This window comes from Hyla sarda, chromosome 11 (assembly GCF_029499605.1).
Source record: "Hyla sarda isolate aHylSar1 chromosome 11, aHylSar1.hap1, whole genome shotgun sequence".
Taxonomy (NCBI): Eukaryota; Metazoa; Chordata; class Amphibia; order Anura; family Hylidae; genus Hyla; species Hyla sarda.
This window is the reverse complement of record NC_079199.1, coordinates 45710455-45732143: the sequence shown is the minus strand read 5'-3', so window position 1 is coordinate 45732143 and position 21689 is coordinate 45710455. Positions and strand designations below refer to the sequence as shown.

Here is a 21689-nt window from a genome sequence, read left to right as displayed (position 1 = left end):
TGTGCTTTTCACAGATGAAAGCAGGTTCACACTGAGCACATGTGATAGAGTCTGGAGACGCCATGGAGAACATTCTGCTGCCTGCAACATCCTCCAGCATGACCGGTTTGGCGGTGGGTCAGTAATGGTGTGGGGTGGCATTTCTTTGGGGGGCCGCACAGCCCTCCATGTGCTTGCCAGAGGTAGCCTATCTGCCATTAGGTACCGAGATGAGATCCTCAGACACCTTGGGAGACCATATGCTTGTGCAGTTGGCCCTGGGTTCCTCCTAATGCAAGCCAATTCTAGACCTCATGTGGCTGGAGTGTGTCAGCAGTTCCTGCAAGAGGAAGGCATTGATGCTATGGACTGGCCCGCCTGTTCCCCAGACCTGAATCCGATTGAGCACATCTGGGACATCATGTCTCACTCCATCCACCAATGCCACGTTGTACCACAGACTGTCACAGACGCCACCTCATCAAGAGCATGCCCAGGCATTGTAGGGAGGTCATACGGACACGTGGAGGCCACACACATTACTGAGCCTCATTTTGACTTGTTTTAAGGACATTACATCAAAGTTAGATCAGTCTGTAGTGCGGTTTTCCACTTTGAGTGTGACTCCATATCAAGACCTCCATAGGGTGATACATTTGATTTCCATTGATAATTTGTGTGATTTTGTGTGATTCAGATCTAGGATAAGTTAGCTTAGTGTTCCCTTTATTTTTTTGAGTAGTGTATATAAACGAAACTATATAATCGAACATTTCATAATGTTCTCCTACTTTAACCTGCAGTGATCAAGTGGTGGTTTAAGCAAGTCACACAATGGAACTTAATGGACCCTATTATAAGTCAATGGGGTCCAAAAAGGCACAGTTACTGTCCATCATGTGACAGGTCCAGGACTGCAGTCATGGTTTCTGCTGTAACAGACATATACAAGCTGAACATTGAAAAAGCAAGTTTTACTTAAAAAGGATATTTCCATCTATCAGAGTGATGGCATATAAGATGGCATCACTATATGACTTATGAAATGCTACTATATGATCATTGAGCTCCATCCTTTGGGACCTGATGATCTTAAGAAGAATACTTCAAGAAAATTTTTTATGAAGGCTGCCAATTGTAAGGTATATGGTGGTAGCTATAAATATCTGGAGTACACCTAACATACGGACAGGACTGCAAACCTATTTTTGTATAGGGATAGACCTGTCAATCAAGCTGAGCCAGGTAGAGAATCTGGAGGAGAGCAGCCCAGTGATGAGTCTTACAGCCTGGCACTTATTAAAACTATGTCCCACATTTATTAATCAGTTCATACTAGTTTTTTGTGCAAACCATGTCTTGAGAAGTCACAAGATCATGAAGCATGCCAAAGTTGCAGAAAACCTGGCAACTACTCAAACTGTCAGATATAGACCCTGCAGTGATGGGGCATCAGACATAGACCCTGCAGTGATGGGGCATCAGACATAGACCCTGCAGTGATGGGGCATCAGACATAGACCCTGCAGTGATGGGGCATCAGACATAGACCCTGCAGTGATGGGGCATCAGACATAGACCCTGCAGTGATGGGGCATCAGACATAGACCCTGCAGTGATGGGGCATCAGATATAGACCCTGCAGTGATGGGGCATCAGACATAGACCCTGCAGTGATGGGGCATCAGACATAGACCCTGCAGTGATGGGGCATCAGACATAGACCCTGCAGTGATGGGGCATCAGACATAGACCCTGCAGTGATGGGGCATCAGACATAGACCCTGCAGTGATGGGGCATCAGACATAGACCCTGCAGTGATGGGGCATCAGACATAGACCCTGTAGTGATGGGGCATCAGACATAGACCCTGCAGTGATGGGGCATCAGATATAGACCCTGCAGTGATGGGGCATGAGACATAGACCCTGCAGTGATGGGGCATCAGACATAGACCCTGTAGTGATGGGGCATCAGACATAGACCCTGTAGTGATGGGGCATCAGATATAGACCCTGCAGTGATGGGGCATCAGATATAGACCCTGCAGTGATGGGGCATGAGACATAGACCCTGCAGTGATGGGGCATCAGACATAGACCCTGCAGTGATGGTGCATCAGATATAGACCCTGCAGTGATGGGGCATCAGATATAGACCCTGCAGTGATGGGGCATCAGACATAGACCCTGTAGTGATGGGGCATCAGACATAGACCCTGCAGTGATGTAATGTGTATAGGACCTTACCCAACTATTCCCCAACAAATGATTTTGGGTGAAGAGAAGGATTGACTTAGACAACAGATGTATTAGAAGGCATGCACTTTTTAATAAAAATTTGTAAAATTGTTTGTCTGTCTTTTTCCTTAGAATGGTGTAAGAAACACCAGTCTTGGTACATGTCGGCTTATGTAACTCAGATATGCTGAAGCATTTTAGAGAAAGCATAAGTCAGGGTACCTGACCAAGGTTAGGGGAGCAGAAATCTACTGATTAACTCTTTTAAAGGGGACTAAAGGGGTATTACAGGAAAACATTTTTTTTTTTAGATCAACTGACTCCAGAAAGTTAAACAAATTTGTGAATTACTTCTATTAAAAAATCTTAATCCTTCCAATAATTATGAGCTACTGAAGATGAGTTGTTCTTATCTGTCTGGAAACAGTGCTCTCTGCTGACATCTCTGCTTGTCTCGGGAACTGCAAAGAGTAGAAGAGGTTTGTTATGGGGATTTGCTTCTACTCTGGACAGTTCCCGAGACAGGTGTCCTCAGAGAGCACTTAGACGGAAAAGAACAACCTTAACTTCAGCAGCTCATAAGTACTGAAAGGATTAAGATTTTATAATAGAATACAAGTAATTTACAAATCTGTTTAACTTTCTGGAGCCAGTTGATCTAAAAAAATAAAAATAAAAAATAAGTAATTTTCCTGGATAACCCCTTTAACTCAGTTTTGCTTTTATTACTCAAGACAGCACCTATCTTGTCCAGTGGCTGTGTCTGGTATTGCAGTTCAGCCACATTCCTTTGAATTGGAATAAGGTACATTACTAATTGGAATACATTACTCTGACTGACTACTGACACACATGGCACCGCTTCTGGGAACAAAGCAGATAGTTCTTTCCTATTCCAGTACAGCAGTGTTTCCAAACCAAGGTGCATCCAGCTGTTGCAGAACTACAACTCCCAGCATGCCCGGACAGCCTTTGGCTGTCCGGGCATGCTGGGAGTTGTAGTTTTGCAACAGCTGGAGGTACCCTGGCTGGGAAACACTACCCTACACCATAGAAAAATGGTCAAGTCTCATGTGTGTCACCCTGCCCGTTATCTACTTATATAGAGAGTAAGTTCTCATCCGGAAGGGAGCGCCACCTGATGAACTTTCCATCCAGGTCCACCGTCCCATGATGAAGATCACCGAGCAGCCCCCACTCAGCTATGGAATAAGCCAATACTGTAGATAATATAACTGGAATGTTACATATTAACATGGCATGAGGGTAGATAACACCATTAACTCATTGGAGCCCTGTAATAGGAGAATATGCTGAAGCTATGACTCTTGCAGGAAAGAGAAGCATGCATCTAGACGTGTGGCCATGTACAAGGGCATGCAATGCAGTCATGCAACAAGGGAACGACCATTAGATTACAACTGTGCCTGCAAATTAGATATATGGCCATAAAGAATAGGCCCGCTTTAATGGAACAAAGGGACCCTGCGTTCTGCTGAAGCTCTCTGCGTGTGCTGGAGACCTGTATACAGGGTTAATGGTAAACATATGGGAGATTCCTTACCATAAATGTAGAAAGCCCTATAATGGATCCTGTGTGCGCCTTCAGTGCTTATTCCCCCAGGTATGATGTGAGCAGCCCCTATATCAGACATGACCATGACAGTGGGAGGAATATAAGGCTGCAGCACCTCTGCATCTCCTCTGACAGCCATTCATTCATTCATAGGTCTGCACACAGCACATACAAGCATTGACGGTAACCCATCCCCCCCCCCTAAAGAGGGCTGATCACAGAGTATGTGCTGACGGGGAGGGACTGACATCAGGAAACATAACGCTGCACTTACTGTCACAATTCCATACTATGAATCCTCAGGAGTAAGAGCAGCATCACTACGGCGTCAACCCCGGGAAAGAACAAAACCCCTCCCTATGCCATGGCCTATTTATTCATTGGTTCATATTAAAGCATCAAAGACTCTCGATGGCACACACAGCCCGAGGTGGCAGCTACTGCCATCTTATATAGCATAATATACTATACCATGGTGCAAAAAATACAGATAATGCAGGTTAATAAAAATGTTACGTCTTTCTTTTATTTGGAAAAATTTTTAGGCGATGCTTAATGTAGACATGACCACAATTTAGGTTATAGTCATTATACCTAGTTGTACATTAAGGTGGTGGTTAAAAAAGTTGCCGTAAAACAGCGGAATGACTGTGACCTCAATGTTTTCTTACAGGAGGACTTTAGGAGTGAAGATGGCCTACGCAAATATGGTAAAATAATCTATTTCAACCAAAACGACCATTTGTCAGGTGAAATTTCAATGGGGAATTACTAACAACTTATAATGGGTCATAGAAATATAACAAACATTTTAATCGGTCGGGGTGTGAGTGTTTAAAGAGTTTAATGCGTTCTCTCCCAGCAACATGTCACGTGACCAAGACAGTCTCATAATGCAAGTCTATGGGACTGTCTCACTCACACAGTTAGGAGGAGATGCATGCAGTAGTGCGGTTCTCTCCCCACTCATTCTAGTGATCCCTTAAGGTCTGAGCCACCTAGATCCCGACGGATATAAACTTCTGACATGTCACTGGGACTATAGTTGACTGATAAACTATCAATCTCTGGGAAGAAACATTTACATTTTCAACCAATAATTGGAGAAAATATATTTTCGTTTTCAACAAATTGTCAGAAAAATTGTCTTACACAATCACTGAGCCCAAGTAAAAGATGAACAATGTTTCACGGAATGTTGTATGTCCAGACTTCAGAACTGTAAGGACAAATGTAGTCTAAAATATGTATAGTTGTGTCTTTCATCAGATTGATGATGACAATGACGATTAATTTAGTGGACTCCAACCTATGGGATCCCTTAATCGATCAGAACAGAAGTCCCTTGTTCCTTTTAGAGGATGGTGAGAAGTCGGACTTCGTGGACCCCCCCCCCCCCCTGATCATGAGAGCAGGAGGTCCCTTCACCCCTAGTCAAGTACAAAGCTCAGCTATCTTTGAAAGAACCAAAGTGGCCATGGTCAGGTCATCACCAATCAGCTATCGGCGTATAACACGCACACAGACTTTAGGCTAAAAATTTTAGCCTAAAAAGTGCGTGTTATACGCCGATAAATACGGTACTTATAGCCAATTTGGTGGATAAGAGCTAACTTGTAAAACAAAGAACATTTGATAATCTATTACATGATGGGTTCCACAAATGCTGTCTTATCCATAGTGCCGTGACCTGATGCATGCCTGGTAACAGACACCTGCTAAGTATTTTCCTGAGAAATGCCACTTGGCTCTGCTCCTAATGAAGCTTTACGGACTTTAATCCCTGCTGGAGAAAATCCTTGGGCAGAGGGTCACTTTATCACCACCTTGCTTAGCTCTTCAATGGAATAGAATGCCAGCACAGAGCACAACTGTGTCCTAAGGAACCAAGACAAAACCCCATACATCTTTAGCTTTGTGAGAGCCTGCAAGGTACAGTACATGGACAAAAACTATGTGCTCCATATCTTCACATCCATACAAGCTTGATGTGCATCATATTCCAAAAGATAATATGGAATTTGTTTCCATATTGTTTCTATAACAGCCTCCATTCTTGTAGGAAGTCTTTTAGAACATGGCTGAGGGCATACACTTACAGTAGGTCTCTTTTTTGATAAGCGGCCCGAATACAATACATACTGGAATTTGTCACATCAAATTGCTAGGACTGGAGGAGATTTTGCTGGGAAGATCATTATCTTCATTGCAATAGGTTAACTCATATAGTGACAATCCAAGGCAATTCCACAACATAACAGGCATACAATACAGTAGTAAAATCTGTAGTAAAATTTAGACAAAGTAAAATAGCCACTTCAGAGCCCGGGGTTAAAAGAGGTTTTCCATAATTGTTTTGGTTATTTACCACTCACACACCCGCCATAAGGCTAAGGTTCCACTTTTTTTTTTCCTGTGGTTTTTTTTTTGTGTGAAAAAAAAAAGCCAGAAAAAACGCCAGTGCAATTTCCTGCGTCTGATGTTTTTTCTGGCGTTTTTGCATTTGAGTGAAAGTTGCATTTTTGACCCCTTTGGCACTTTTTTCAAAGTTTGTTGGGTAGAAAAAAAGAAAAAAAAAGAAAAAAAAAGGATGCAGTAGGGATGGGAGAAAATGGAATGTTTCAGAGGGAAATATAAGGGAAATCTGAATGAGGGATGTTTTATTCATATCACTGGCTGGCTGGCATATAGTGCAGAGATGCGAGCATTGTATAGAGCCGCTCCGGATCTCTGCAATAGATAGGACAATCTCATCGGGTGTCAGGAGTGACACCCACTGTGATCTGTCCTTAACTGCAGGTACTTCTACTCCAAACATAGAGCACACTCTGCTCCGTGCTGGGATCTGAAGTACCGGCATTAATAGACAGATCGCAGCGAGTGTAACTTCTGACACCTGTTGCGATCTATTAATGCAGGTACTACAGCTCCCAGCATTGAGCAGAGTGTGCTCCATGTTTGAAGTAGTAGTACCTGCAGTTAAGGAAAGATCACAGTGGATGTCACTCCTGACATCCACTGTGATCCTCCTGTATAATGTATAGATGCAGCCGGCCGTTCTTCTATGGTCCCCTGCACTGACGTATATTTACACATATATTCATATTTCCCATAGAGAGTGGGAAATGTCGGGAAATATGAATAGGTGTATATACACACGGCAGTGCGGGGGACCATAGAAGAGCGGACGGCCGCATCTATAAATTATATTCGCAACGGACCGGGGGCAATCTGTCAATTAGTACAGGTACTACTACTCCCATCATGGAGCAGTGGAGTACTACCTAAAAAATAAAAAAATTAAACACCCACACACACTACATTTTTAATTATTGTCAGCTACATTTTTAGTTCCCTGCCAGCCTACATAAATTGATCTCTGTTTAAAAATGTAATAATTTTGTTCTAAAAAAGAAACATTTCGTTAAATACTATTTTTTCCATCACTACTATATTTTTTTTTTTTGAACGGGACCCTACAAAAAAAAAAATAATAAATAAATAATAAATAAAAAGAAGGATGTTTTCTGTCTGACAATAGTGCTCTCTGCTGACATCTCGGCTTGTCTCGGGAACTGCACAGAGTAGAAGAGGTTTGCTATGGGGATTTGCTTCTAAACTGGGCGGTTCCCGAGACACGTGTCATCAGAGAGCACTTGGACATAAAACAACAACTCAACTTCAGCAGCTCATAAGTACTGAAAGGATTAAGATTTTTTAATAGAAGTAATTTACAAATCTGTTTAACTTTCTGGAGCCAGTTGATATAAACTTTTTTTCCTGGATGACCTCTTTAAAGAAAAAAACTTGAATGTAGTGTGGCAGGGTAAATGTTTTGCAAGGGGTCTGATTTATGAAACCGCTATTTTTTTAAATAGCGCAAAAAAAATCAGCCAAGACCACACTTCACAAATTAGAAACTGAAGAACATGCACATCTTTGATAAACGTGGGGGAAGTACACATGACGCACCCCCGGGCAAACATCTAAAAATCTCTTTAATTACACAGGCAATAATAGATCCCCCCCTACATTTAACCCTATTAAACTACAGCTGCAAACCACAGGTGCACAGAGCTCTATAGAACATACATCGGCCCTCTGGACAGCAGCTGTAATTCCTTAAAACAGGAAAGCTACAATAATTCTCCATCCTTTAGGAGGACCCGACACATTGGACCATTACACAACTACCCCACCAAGGTCAATAGAAACTGTGCAATGCTCTGTTTCCCCTATGGGGGACGCTGCAAGGAGACTGAAAACTTCCAGTCAGGGACCTAGAATTTACAGTTAAATCTTCAGGGTTCCAGCTAATCAGCTGACTGTATGGTGGGGGTTGTCTAGTGCACCTGCGGACCCCCAGATTTAGCAAAACTACAACTCCCAGCATGCCCGGACAGCCGTTGGCTGTCCGGGCATGCTGGGAGTTGTAGTTTTAATTTAGCCAAACAACAAAAACGGCAAAACAATACGTGCCGTATGTAGGTCCCGGGGGTAGCAATATATAGCCAAAAACAAAGAGACCCACAATACTAATATTATTTCAAAAAGTATAACAATCTTTATTAGACAATAAAAAACAGTTTTAAAAAATTAGAAAAAGGCAGAGGATGACCTTACACAGGAGACAACAGGTGCCAGTGGACCTGGTATGGGTAATGTAGGTATTCAGTCAAGAGTATACATAATATAAGGCTGGCGTAGCTGCATGTTTATAATATCGTAACAATAGATATAATATCTAACATACATTGAAGTAACATAGGAAGCAGCAATGCAATACAACAGACATAAATAGGAAATACCTAAAAAAGACTACCTGTCATATACCCAAAGGCCAGGAGCACCAAGCACCAACACCCCAACGCACGTTTCGCGTATGGGCTTCGTCAGGGGGCGTGTCACACGCCCCCTGACGAAGCCCATACGCGAAACGTGCGTTGGCACCTGTCCACTGGCACCTGTTGTCTCCTGTGTAAGGTCATCCTCTGCCTTTTTTCTAATTTTTTAAAACTGTTTTTTATTGTCTAATAAAGATTGTTATACTTTTTGAAATAATATTAGTATTGTGGGTCTCTTTGTTTTTGGCTATATATGAGTTGTAGTTTTGCAACATCTGGAGGTCCGCAGGTTGAGGAACACTGGTCTAGTGTATAAAGAATACGTTAAAGTCAATGTATTATTATTACAACAGATAAAAGGAGTCTAGCAGAAACCCCCACAGATGTTTGACCTCAGCATTCTGCATGGACAGATATTCAGGACCCCCCCCCCTCCCACCCTTTGCTCTTTGTGTCACATCAAGCTCCCGCCAGTAATGAGACTTGACAATTCTTTTCTGAATGGCACAAGCTCTTACACACGCGAGGAGGGTGCTGCTTGTAACGCTGCCATATGGCCAAGCCGAGCCTGATGTCACACACTGAATCACATCACTGTCTAAGCCCTGAACCAGTCTAATGTGCTCGCCAGCTTGACCCCATCCATACCCGCCATTACCATTTAGTGTTTAATGCAGCACTACAAGCAGTCCGAGTACATGGCGGCACAAAGAAGTACTGAATGGCTACAATTACACTAAGACATCCTCGGTTGTAGCACAGACTGTGACAACTCTACACATCGTACAAATCAAGGATTAGTGCAGGATTAAACAACTCCGTTTTTTTGGGCAAACCATTGATAATCTTGTAATATGGCAGACTCCGCTCTGCTACATCTGCACGAACCATCACCAAAGACACATCCAATTACACTGACCGCTGTTTCACACACAGCAGTTGGGGCAGCTGCGGCAAAGAAAAGTATTTCTCGCCTAGATGGAAACTTCAGCTTAATTTCCATAAGTGGTGGCAGGTGCCATATTAACATAACAATAACCGTGTGACATGGTCAGCATACAGTGAAGAATAGAACAATGGAAGAAATAAGTGGGGCATTAGGAAAAAGAAGAATTCTCTATATGGCCTCATGAACTGTGTGTGCTTAATAGGTTCAGAAGTACACAGTCTCTATGGTGCTGAATGCCAACATAGGGTACAATCTTGCAGCAATAGGTTATGGAGACATTCTACGTGAAGAAAAGCTTCTAGAACACATTTTTTTTTTTACCAAACATCCTTAAAGGCATATGGTGAAGACATATAGATTTCTAAAGAACAGAAACGCACAGCGCTCCTATGTACAGGATCTTCCAAACAAGGCTTTTCTGAGACAAGAAATCCCTGCTCAACCAATCAAGTAGAATTATCATACTGAACAATCCCTTTAAAGGGGTACTCAGCCCCTAGACATCTTATCCCCTATCGAAAGAATAGGGGATAAGATGTCAGATCGCAGGGGTCCCACTGCTGGGGACCCTTGGGATCTCGGTTGCAGCACCCACCTGTTGCGGCTTCCGGCAGCGCTGGAGGCTCTCATCCTAACGCCTCACGACCACGGTGACGGGAGATCGTGACGTCAAGACTCCACCCTGTGTGACTTCACGCCTCGCCCCCTCAATGCAAGTCTATGGGAGGGGGCGTGACAGCTGTCACGCCCCCTCCCATAGACTTGCATTGAGGGGCGGGGCGTGACGTCACACAGGGGCGGAGTCGTGACATCACGATCTCACGTCACCGTGGTCGGGAGAGCCAAAGCCTCCAGCGTTTCTGGAAGCTGCAACAGGTGTGTCCTGCAGCCGAGATCCCGAGGGTTCCCAGCAGTGGGACCCCCGCGATCTGACATCTTATCCCCTATTCTTTCGATAGGGGATAAGATGTCTAGGGGCAGAGTACCCCTTTAAGGATATCATACAAACTACAGTAATAAGGTAACAATATACCTCTGAGGTCTTATGCCTACACTAGAGATGAGCGAACTTACAGTAAATTCGATTAGTCACGAACTTCTCGGCTCGGCAGTTGATAACTTATCCTGCGTAAATTAGTTCAGCCTTCAGGCGCTCCGGTGGGCTGGAAAAGGTGGATACATTCCTAGGAAAGAGTCTCCTAGGACTGTATCCACCTTTTCCAGCCCACAGGAGCACCTGAAAGCTGAATTAATTTATGCAGGAAAAGCCATCAACTGCCGAGCCGAGAAGTTCTTGACGAATCGAATTTACTGTAAGTTCGCTCATCTCTAGCCTACACATTTGGCCCAATAACACCTTTAAACAAAAGATAAATAAACACACGCTTACTTTGCAAATCTCAATCATTTTGCCATCCTAAAATATTCCAAGTGGGGGGGGGGGGGGGAAGGAGCATGTTGAGCGCCACATTGAAATCATTCCCCGCACTGCTGAAAAATCCTCTTACCGTGAGCCGATGACATCAAATAAATGCTTCCAGCGGTCATTGACTTTATTCAGCTTGTTCTCGATTTCTTTGGAGCGGGCTTGGTTGCTGGCGTGGATGAGCTGATCTCCGATTTGCTTCAAGTGAAGTTTATTTTCACTAAAGAGGTTTATTTCTTCCATGCAATCCTGCAGTGTAACCAGATAAATGTCTATAACAGCGGAATAATATACAACACACTGAGGCCAAATACTGTAAAGTTCTCAGAATATTAAATATCTCAGTGGCACTGTACTTGTTATACACTATGAAAACGGAGACTAGGATGTTACTCCATCAACATATTAAGGCTGTTATAATCTTATATATACACAAACTGGTAGGTCTGGTCCTCATATTAAAGGGGTACTCTGGTGAAAACCTTTTTTCTTTTAAATCAACTGGTGGCAGAAAGTTAAACATATTTGTAAATTACTTCTATTAAAAAATCTTAATCCTTCCAGTACTTATTAGCTGCTGAATACTGCAGAGGAAATTCTTTTCTTTTTGGAATGCTCTCTGATGACATCACGAGCACAGTTCTCTCTGCTGACGTTATTATAATAATAATACCACTTTATTTATTCTTGTCCTTAGTGGGATTTGAACGCAAGTCCCCAGCACTGCAAGGCAGCAGTGCTAACCACTGAGCCACCATGCTGCCCTTAGCATACATCTGCTATGCATGGTTGCTAAAATGGACAGAGATGTCAGCAGAGAGCACTGTGCTCGTGATGTCATCAGTGTTCCAAAAAGAAAGGAATTTCCTCTATAGCATTCAGCAGCTAATAAGTACTGGAAGGATTAAGATTTTTCAATAGAAGTAACTTACAAATATGTTTAACTTTCTGCCACCAGTTGATTTAAAAGAAAAAAGGTTTTCACCCCTTTAAAGAAACACTACATTACAGACAAGTTCTAAGTGTGGATCCACAAGCCAAAAAGGAACACCAAACAGAATGTGTGTGTCATGAGGCACCCGCCTAGGCATCACACAGTATTAGATTTGCCTGGAATATTCTTTTAAAAAAGGTGTTATACCAAGATTTAAAAAAAAAAAAAGTTATACCCCATCCACAGGATAAGTGATATCTAGCTATTAAGTAGGGTTCTGACCATTGGGACTAGACCCACACCTAATCACGATAACGGAGATCAATCGTCCTCCGAGTAAATGAAGCAGCAGAGTGCATAGTCAGCCACCACCACTCCACTCATGTAAGGGGCTTCTGAACATTGCCAAGTGCTGAACCTATGTTCAGTAGTTTAAAAGCGGTACTCCGGTGGAAAACTTTTTTATTTATTTATTTTTTATTTTTTTTTTATCAACTTGTGCCAGAAAGTTAAACAGATTTGTAAATTACTTCTATTAAAAAAATCTTAATCCTTCTAGTACTTTTTAGCTGCTGAATACTACAGAGGAAATTCTTTTCTTTTTGGGACACAGTGCTCTCTGCTGACATCTCTGTCCAGAGCAGCATATGTTTTCTATGGGGATTTTCTCCTACTCCGGACAGTTCTTAAAATGGACAGAGATGTCAGCAGAGAGCACTGTGGTCGTGATGTCAGCAGAGAGCACTGTGGTCGTGATGTCAGCAGAGAGCTCTGTGTCCCAAAAAGAAAAGAATTTCCTCTGTAGTATTCAGCAGCTAAAAAGTACTAGAAGGATTAAGATTTTTTAATAGAAGTAATTTACAAATCTGTTTAAACTATACACACACACTATATATATATATATATATATATATATATATATATATATATATATATATATATATACATATACATATACATATACATATACATATACATATACATATATATATATATATATATATATATATACATATATACACACACACACACACACATACATACATACACATATACATATATACATACACACTCCGGTGAAAACCTATTTTCTTTTAAATCAACTGGTGGCAGAAAGTTAAACATATTTGTAAATTACTTCTTTTAAAAATTCTTAATCCTTCCCGTACTTATTAGCTGCTGAATTCTACAGAGGAAATTCCTTTCTTTTTGGAACACTGATGACATCACGACCACAGTGCTCTCTGCTGACATCTCTGTCCATTTTAGCAACCGTGCATAGCAGCTGTATGCTAAGGGCAGCATGGTGGCTCAGTGGTTAGCACTGCTGTCTTGCAGTGCTGGGGACTTGGGTTCAAATCCCACTAAGGACAAGATTAAATAAAGCGTTATTATTATTATAATAACGTCAGCAGAGAGAACTGTCCTTGTGATGCCATCAGAGAGCATTCCAAAAAGAAAAGAATTTCCTCTGTAGTATTCAGCAGCTAATAAGTACAGGAAGGATTAAGATTTTGTAATAGAAGTAATTTACAAATGTGTTTAACTTTCTGCCACCAGTTGATTTAAAAGAAAAGGTTTTCAACGGAGTACCCCTTTAAAATATTTTAAGTGCAAACCCACAGAAGCCAAAAATACATAACCCAGGCAACTTTGCTTATTCATTATCAACCAATTATTTAAGATTTAACATACCACACAGTGTATTCACCAACATTTAAGGCAGCATAAAGAGAATTCCAGCATGAGTTCAATATCCATTCAGATTGTCCAAGTAGAAAAGCAGCAATAGCAAAAAATCCATAATCGAATTAGCAGCAGAGAAACCATACCAGACTGACGCGTTTCATGTGTCTAACCTCACTGTGAGAAGCTATGCCCGGCATTACTGGCCACGCTCCCTCAGCCATGAGTAAATGTGACATCATCATCGTCTTTAAATATATAACGTATAGTTAAGAAACAAGAAGAGTGAAAAACATCCACAGGAAATAACACATTAGTGTAGTTAGTAGCGTAGAAGTAAATGAGACCTGTAGTTCAGTACTGGAATGTGAAGGGTTTAACTTCAGGATCTGGAATGCTTCCCAGCTCTTAAAGGGGTACTCCACTGCCCAAGTGTCTGGAAATAATTTTTCTGAATGCTAGGTGCGGGCTGCGGGGGTCGCGACATCACAGCCATGCCTCCTCGTGATGTCACACCACGCCCCCTCAATGCAAGTCTATGAGAGGGGGTGTGGCAGTTGACATCACAACCCCTGCAGCCCGCACCCAGCATTAGGAACAAAATGTTGTGGACACTGGGGCAGTGGAGTACCCCTTTAATGCCTCTAAAGAAAAAGCCTGGGTGCACAGAACAAACAGTTTGCTCCTTGCTAATTTTCTGTATTCTCACAGTCTTGTTTAGAGTTCAAGGGTTAGATTACCCATTGTGCACTGTATATAGTATATAACAAGTACTGTAAGGCAATAATTATACAGCAGATTATTTGTGTTAAAAAAAAATACATCTACAGCAGAAAACATAGCATTGAATTTCTGCTATAATTTAACAGCGGAAGAGCCCCAGAATGGGGTAATCTGCATTCTGGCTACCCTGGTGTGGGACTTCCACCATAGTCCACAGTATGAACTACAGGATGGAAGAAAAATATACGTGGATTCCACAAGATTTTTACATTTTAACAATTACATATTCTGCACTAAAATAGTCAACAAATTCACACCAGTCGTCATGATTTGGTCAATTTGCCACTGTGGAAAGATCTGCAGTAATATTGCAGCAAAACTGGCATAGGAAAATATTAGGGATTCTATTAAATGGGCACTCTCATTAAATCTCATTTTTGCTATTGCACTCCTTATGGTAAATAAAAAATATTTCTAATCTACTTTGTTGAAAAAAAATGAAGTTTTCTATGTTTTATTTGTGGTTAAAAAAGCTCAAGAGCACATTTTCCCCCATCTTATACACAGACTTTGGACCGAAGCCCAAACACAGGAAGTGCAGCCTGGAGTGCTGAAGGGGGGGGGGGGGTGTCCAACCAACAGCATATGGCAGTTAAGTGCGAGAGGAGCTATGATTGGATGAGGCTGGACACACCCCACTCAGCACTCCAGGCGGCACTTCCTGTGTTTGGACTTTGGTCCAAAGTCTGTGTATGAGATGGGGGAAAATGTGCTCTTGAGCTTTTTTAAGAACAATAAAACATAGAAAACGTAATTTTTATTTAAACAAAGTATATTAGAAATATTTTTATTTACCATAATGAGTGCAACAGCAAAAATTAGCTTTAATGAGAGTTACCATTTAACACTTTGGAGAAAAATTCACAACATTTCCCAAAATTGTTTTATTCTATGCACTCATGAGTTTTGACAGTCTTTTATACGCATTGAGATTGTAATTTCCTGTATATGTTTTGACTGGTTTTGTTTCTTAATTATACATTATTTGTATGGATGATGTCACACAGAGAGGGGTGTGGCTATATAAGGGCAGGCATATCTCCTCATGGCAAGCTTATCATGGGCCAGAGACCTATTTGGTTGGCAATACGCCAGCCTGATGCGGTTTCCTGCCGCTCATTTATGGATTAATTGCTCTGTGTGTTTCACTTGAAAAATTTGAATGGATGTCGTCGCAAAAAAGAAGAAAGATTTGAATTTATGCTAGATTTAACCTGTCAGGGCCTGGAACCCCACACACTTGGTACTGTTTTATTGTGTTACTCACTGACATTGGTCACCTTCCACAGAAGAAATCACAGTCATTTCAGTTCAATTACTAAGATGTGAAAATGAACACAAGGCAATTTCACAAGAGGTTAATTAACCAGTTCATACCCAGGCCAGTTCTCCTGGTTGGTGACCAGGCACATTTTTCATTTTAGTACATACAAAGTTGGAAGACGCTCTACAAATCTTCTTTATAAAGTCATATACTATATATTGAAGTAAATTGAGAGGTCCTTGATAATCCCTGACCTATAAAATCCTAAGCAAGCTCTGCCAACTTCTATCTATATATGGAAATAGTGTATACACTGGTGCAAGGAAGCAGAAGATCCTTAAAGGGGTATTCCAGGGAAAAAACTATATATCAACTGGCTCCAGAAAGTTAAACAGATTTGTAAATTACGTCTATTAAAAAATCTTAATCCTTTCAGTACTTATGAGCTTCTGAAGTTAAGGTTGTTCTTTTCTGTCTATGTGCTCTCTGATGACACCTGTCTCGGGAAACGCCCAGTTTAGAATGGGGACGCCCAGGTTTGCTATGGGGATTTCCTTCTAAACTGGGCGGTTCCCGAGACACGTGTCATCAGAGGATTTACAAAAGAACAACCTTAACTTCAGAAGCTCATAAGTACTGAAAGGATTAAGATTTTTTATTAGAAGTAATTTACAAATCTGTTTAACTTTCTGGAGCCAGTTGAGATATAGATATATTATATATATATATATATATATATATATATATATATTTTTATATATTTTCAGTGCTCTTTGCATTAACAACAGATCATAGAAAGACCTCCAGCCATGAGGTTGTCTCCAAAACCCAGAGATGAGGATGGTTAATGATTGGTTGAGCAGGACCATTCCTGCTGAGGCAGCTTATTGTGGAAGGAGAAAGAAGCAGGGACTGAATGATATCAGACCTGGAGCAGCAGATGATCTGGGGAGGGGAGAGTCAGACTTCTTTTTCAATCTTACACCACCCCAGCCATATATAATGTATGTCCCGGACAACCCCTTTAAAGAGTTACTGTCATGTATATAAATTTATGACATGGCACCTAGACGTGTCAAAAGTTTAGATCACACTGGGTCTCAGTACTAAGACCCACTGTGATTATGAGTTATAGCCGGCCGAAGCACATGGTAGGGTGCTTTACTCTCTGGGTGGTCACCAGGACAGACTAGTGCATTTCATTATAGTCTATGGAGTGTATGAGTGGAATCGAGCAGCGGGCCAGCTATAACTCACAATTACATCGGGTCTCAGGACTAATACCCTATGTGATCTAAACTTTTGACATGTTAAAAGTTTATTTAAATGACAGCAATGATTTACGTTCCCATGATGTCATATAATGAAAACCACTGTCACCATACTAGATGCTGTAATACACATCTGAGGTGGAGATTCTATGCAAACATTATCTATATGCATTTATCTCCATGTACCTTCTGTAGCTTCTCAATCATTTCCTCAATGTTCACATCACCCGTCTGCAATACTTTGCTTTCCATCTGTGTCAGCCAGTCACATAGCTCCTTGTTCTTCTCATTGAATATGTTCCAGGCATTAAGACGGTCCTCAATCTCCTGTTTCCTCATAGACACCTATGTTGGAGGAGAAGTCATCAGCGTCAATGGATTTACACAACCAACCAGAACATCTGTCATGTTAACAGTGGGAGATTTGTAACCTGACAACATAATAGGTTAATAAATCCATTTAGACTGTCTGACATTTATCAGACCATTGGAGGGATGTGGGGCCTCTTGCCTGGGCTGCTTGACAACATTGTTATACACTTGGGATGGAGTTTCTCATGGTCAGTCAATGCATTTGGAATAGAGCAGCCACTGTGGGTTGCAGCTACTTATGGAGGACCCAACATGGTCCCTATCACAGGGATGTAATTATGTAGAACACCACTTCTATGGGCAGTACACAAGTCATGTTGAGAATGATACCCTATGTCAGGCTTAGCATCGAACAAGTTTCCATACACAAAGATCATAGACATAGCATCAACAACAGTTGGCCAAACCAAAATACATAGTCAGCTCAACTTCACTTCTTTATAGAGCAGACACAGACGGGCCAAACATCTTAGACACTGCTCATCTCCACAGAAAACAAGAATCAGGCTGGTAAAATAAGATTTGTCCAATGCAGACCCTCCTCTTATTAAAGGGGTACTCCGGTGGAAAACCTTTTTTTTTTTTTTAATCAACTGATGGCAGAAAGTTAAACAGATTTGTAAATTACTTCTATTAAAAAAATCTTAATCCTTTCAGTACTTATTAGTAGCTGTATACTACAGAGGAAATGCTTTTCTTTTTGGATTTCTCTTCTGTCATGACCATGGTGGGCTCTGCTGACCATTTTAGAAACTGTCCAGAGCAGGAGAAAATCCCCATAGCAAACATATGCTGCTCTGGACAGTTCCTAAAATGAAGAGCAGAGGTCAGAGAGCACTGTGGTCGTGACAGAGGAGAAATCAAAAAAGAAAAGCATTTCCTCTATAGTATACAAAAATAAATAAAAAATGTCCACGGGAGTTCCCCTATAAAACCAGAGGTCTGGGACCTGTATGTAGCAGAACAAACTAAACGATCACGATTTATCAATAGAAATTGTCAGTCTATGAGAATCTTTAGGCTGGTACTGTAAAAGGTATAAAGTAGGGACAGTTAAGAAGCAAAATGGTCATCTAGAGTGTGAAACTGACTGCTCATTCATTGTAGCTTCCCAGAAACCCAAAAGAATGGTGGGGGTTTAGATGCAAAGCATTGACCATTGAGACCATTTTCGTAGGTACAAATGGGGTCCCAATTGTTTGGATGTCCAGTAATGAGATATTGAAGCCATATCGAATGGATAGTCCCTCAATGCTTATGGCAGAAGAATCCATGTTGAACATTTCAGACCAATAAAAGTGTAAAGATGAACATACTTTAGAGATTTCCCACTCACTGTCATTAATGGTTGGTAAGTAAAGGTTATTGTCTTAGATGACAATGACAATACCATAAATAGAAATGACATTTCAGAAAAAGTGACTGATCACTCTTTGCTATTATGTGTGGACTGGTCTAGACGTTTACCTTTGGGGTACAGATCTGTCATTCGGCATGAACAAATATTAAACTAAAAGCACCAGAAAACAAGAAAATCCAACATGGCATATCAACCTTTGACAGATATCTGCCATTGGTTGGCTACTGTTCTGCTTGTTTCTACCATGAAAAGGTCTCAATGATCAGCAGAAAATTGTCTACATTGCCCTAGACAAGTTAGTCAAGTGGCCTATGTGCTTAGAAATGCCATTTCCTAACTATTTTTTTTATTGCAGACCTACATAAGAAAAGAAGATCAACCTGACTCCTGTAGTTGCCAGACTGGCTCCTAAACAAAAGTACTCCACCCCCATGTGAGGACATTCATCACATCAAAATGTTCGCCACATTCATGCAAGGTTTCTTCTACTTGTAAACTTTGGAAAGTAACAGCCTAGTTAGGTGTAATACAGTAGAGGGCCATGTCTAGCCAGTGACAGATTATCTAGGATTCTAGACCAACATAGTGCTGTACTTAAGATGGTCATATTGATCATCCTTAATCCTCCATCACTTTATCAAGTATTGGGGGAGCTGGACTTGGACTGAAACATGCCCGACCACTTCTTTCCTGGGCGTTAAATAGCTGAAGACGAATGTAGAACATGAAAATAAAAGAATATCTGTCATTTAGAAAAACTTTTGAATGGTCACAAAAGTTTTGAGAAGTCAAGGTTTCTGTGCTAACTGTAGTGCACGTCACTCCCTGGCTTGCAACTATCACCACCCAGACATTTAATGAGGCCAAAGGACAGAGGTCACTGCAAGCGCAATCATTCTCCTAGTCAGTGGGGGTCTCAGCACTAAGACCCCACTGATCAAAACTTTTGACATGTCTTTGCCAACAATAAAGGGTGGGGTTTGCTCCCCGCACCCACAATAATCAGCTATTTGAAATGCTTGAAGCACTTGTGCAAGCACTGCAGCCTCTTGCAATCCTGTGCGATCTTAAGATTCAGCGTGGGGAGACACAGGCCATGCTGGATGGTGCATTTCCTGAGGCAACCATATTGTACTCGGAAATCCTAGTTATAAGAAAAGGGCTCATGCACAGAAGTTCGCTGAGCATAGTACGCTTGCCTCCCCAACCACACCACCCAGCGTAGCCTGCATCTCCCCATGCTGGAGCTAAATATTGTGCAGGATCAAAGTATGGCACTATAAAGCGTATCTATCAGCTGCAATTCATGTTCCAAACTACTGACACTGCTAGATATCTGCTAAGATAAGGAGACACATGGTATCCTTCATATAGCTATCTGCACTTCCATAACATAGAAAAATGCAAAGAGTCAAAAAGGCATTCTCAAGCCCCTAAAGTGCTAAAGGCTGAAATGTCTCCCCACTCCACCTCCCTGCTTGATTGACAGTCAGTTGGAAGCTGAGCCCTGTTTTTCCAATCTCGCACCTGTGCAGGGTTGACTTGGTATAGATAGCTTGTCAACACTCCATGGGCAGTGGTGCATAGGGAGGTAGGTCCATGTAGAAAAGTCAGGATTCCAGCATTCACTAAGCTTGCTGAATGCGGGGACCTTAAAGGTCTACTCCACTACCCCAGCGTCCGGAAAGTTTAGTTCAGAACGCTGGGTGCGGGGGTCGTGACATCACAGCCATGCCCCCTCGTGACGTCACACACCCTCAATGCAAGTCTATGGGAGGGGGCGTGACGTCCGTCACGCCCCCTCCCATAGACTTGCATTGAGGGGCGGGGTGTGATGTCACGACCCCCGTAGCCTGTACCCAGCATTCGGAACTAAATGTGGAGTACCCCTTTAATGCCAGTATATGAAGGAAGTACAGAAAATACGGGGGTTCTGTATCCCAAGCGCTACTGTTGGATAGAATAGATGGGCCAATAGGTACACAGGATGCTTTTTATTTCATTCGTACATAAAAAGTACAACTGGACAACGTTTCAACATTCCATAACTATGGCCTATGTCAGAGGTCTGCGCAACAATACACAGACTGACAGGACATGCAAATTAATCCATTTAACCAGCCGGTCTACATATAGACATTCAGTAGATTTTATAAAAGCAGTATACAGGCAATAGGGATCCCAGACTATCTAATGCACACTCAGAGGGGCACAGCCACATATAGTTGCTAAAAACCATGCTGGTATACATTTCTGTATGTCAATAGATTGATAAAGGCCTTGTGCTTTTCCGCTGCTGTTTACCTGCAGAATCATTTGGCCATTTCCAATAATAAACACTAGTTGATGCAGCTTTTTAAGTACCATGGGGGAGATTTATCAAAACCTGAGCAGAGTATAAGTTGCAACTAGAGATGAGCGAACTTACAGTAAATTCGATTCGACACGAACTTCTCGGCTCGGCAGTTGATGACTTTTCCTGCATAAATTAGTTCAGCTTTCAGGTGCTCCGGTGGGCTGGAAAAGGTGGATACAGTCCTAGGAGACTCTTTCCTAGGACTGTATCCACCTTTTCCAGAGCACCTAAAAGCTGAACTAATTTATGCAGGAAAAGTCATCAACTGCCGAGCCGAGAAGTTTGTGACGAATCGAATTTACTGTAAGTTCGCTCATCTCTAGTTGCAACCAATCAGATTGCTTCTTTCATTTTTACATGTTTCTTTAAAAATGAAAGAAACCATCTGATTGGTTGCTATGGGCAACTGCTCCACTCTTCCTCTGCACAGGTTTTGATAAATCTCCCCTCATGTCTGGCTGTATCCATAGGCTGTGTGCACATGATGTGGAAGAAATTCTGAAGGCAGCCTTGGATTTCTGACATGTTTTTTACTAACTGTTATGGATGCAGATCAGCCCCATTCAGAGAAATCAAATCAGCGGCTGGAACGTTCTCATATGATACGGTTAGGAAATGGGACATATCACTTTGGTGTGCGTGCTCCAA

At 41.7% G+C, this 21689-nt stretch overlaps 2 protein-coding genes across 8 annotated transcripts in view; one reads left to right on the top strand and one right to left on the bottom strand.

The window, feature by feature from the left end:
• Positions 1–19270, top strand: part of ESR2 (estrogen receptor 2) — a 196711-nt gene extending 177441 nt beyond the window's left edge. Inside the window, exon 10 of the mRNA XM_056546604.1 lies at positions 19041–19270. Within this exon, the coding sequence (XP_056402579.1) occupies positions 19041–19069 (29 nt within the window). The 3' untranslated portion in view covers positions 19070–19270. The remainder of the gene's footprint in view (positions 1–19040) is intronic.
• SYNE2 (spectrin repeat containing nuclear envelope protein 2) overlaps positions 1–21689 on the bottom strand; it is a 355793-nt gene that overhangs the window by 24506 nt on the left and 309598 nt on the right. For all 7 annotated transcript variants that reach the window (XM_056546593.1, XM_056546588.1, XM_056546590.1 and 4 more), the window contains 2 exons: positions 17140–17298; positions 11098–11264 (listed from right to left, as the gene is read on the bottom strand). In XM_056546593.1, coding sequence (XP_056402568.1) covers positions 11098–11264; positions 17140–17298 — 326 coding nt within the window. The remainder of the gene's footprint in view (positions 1–11097; positions 11265–17139; positions 17299–21689) is intronic.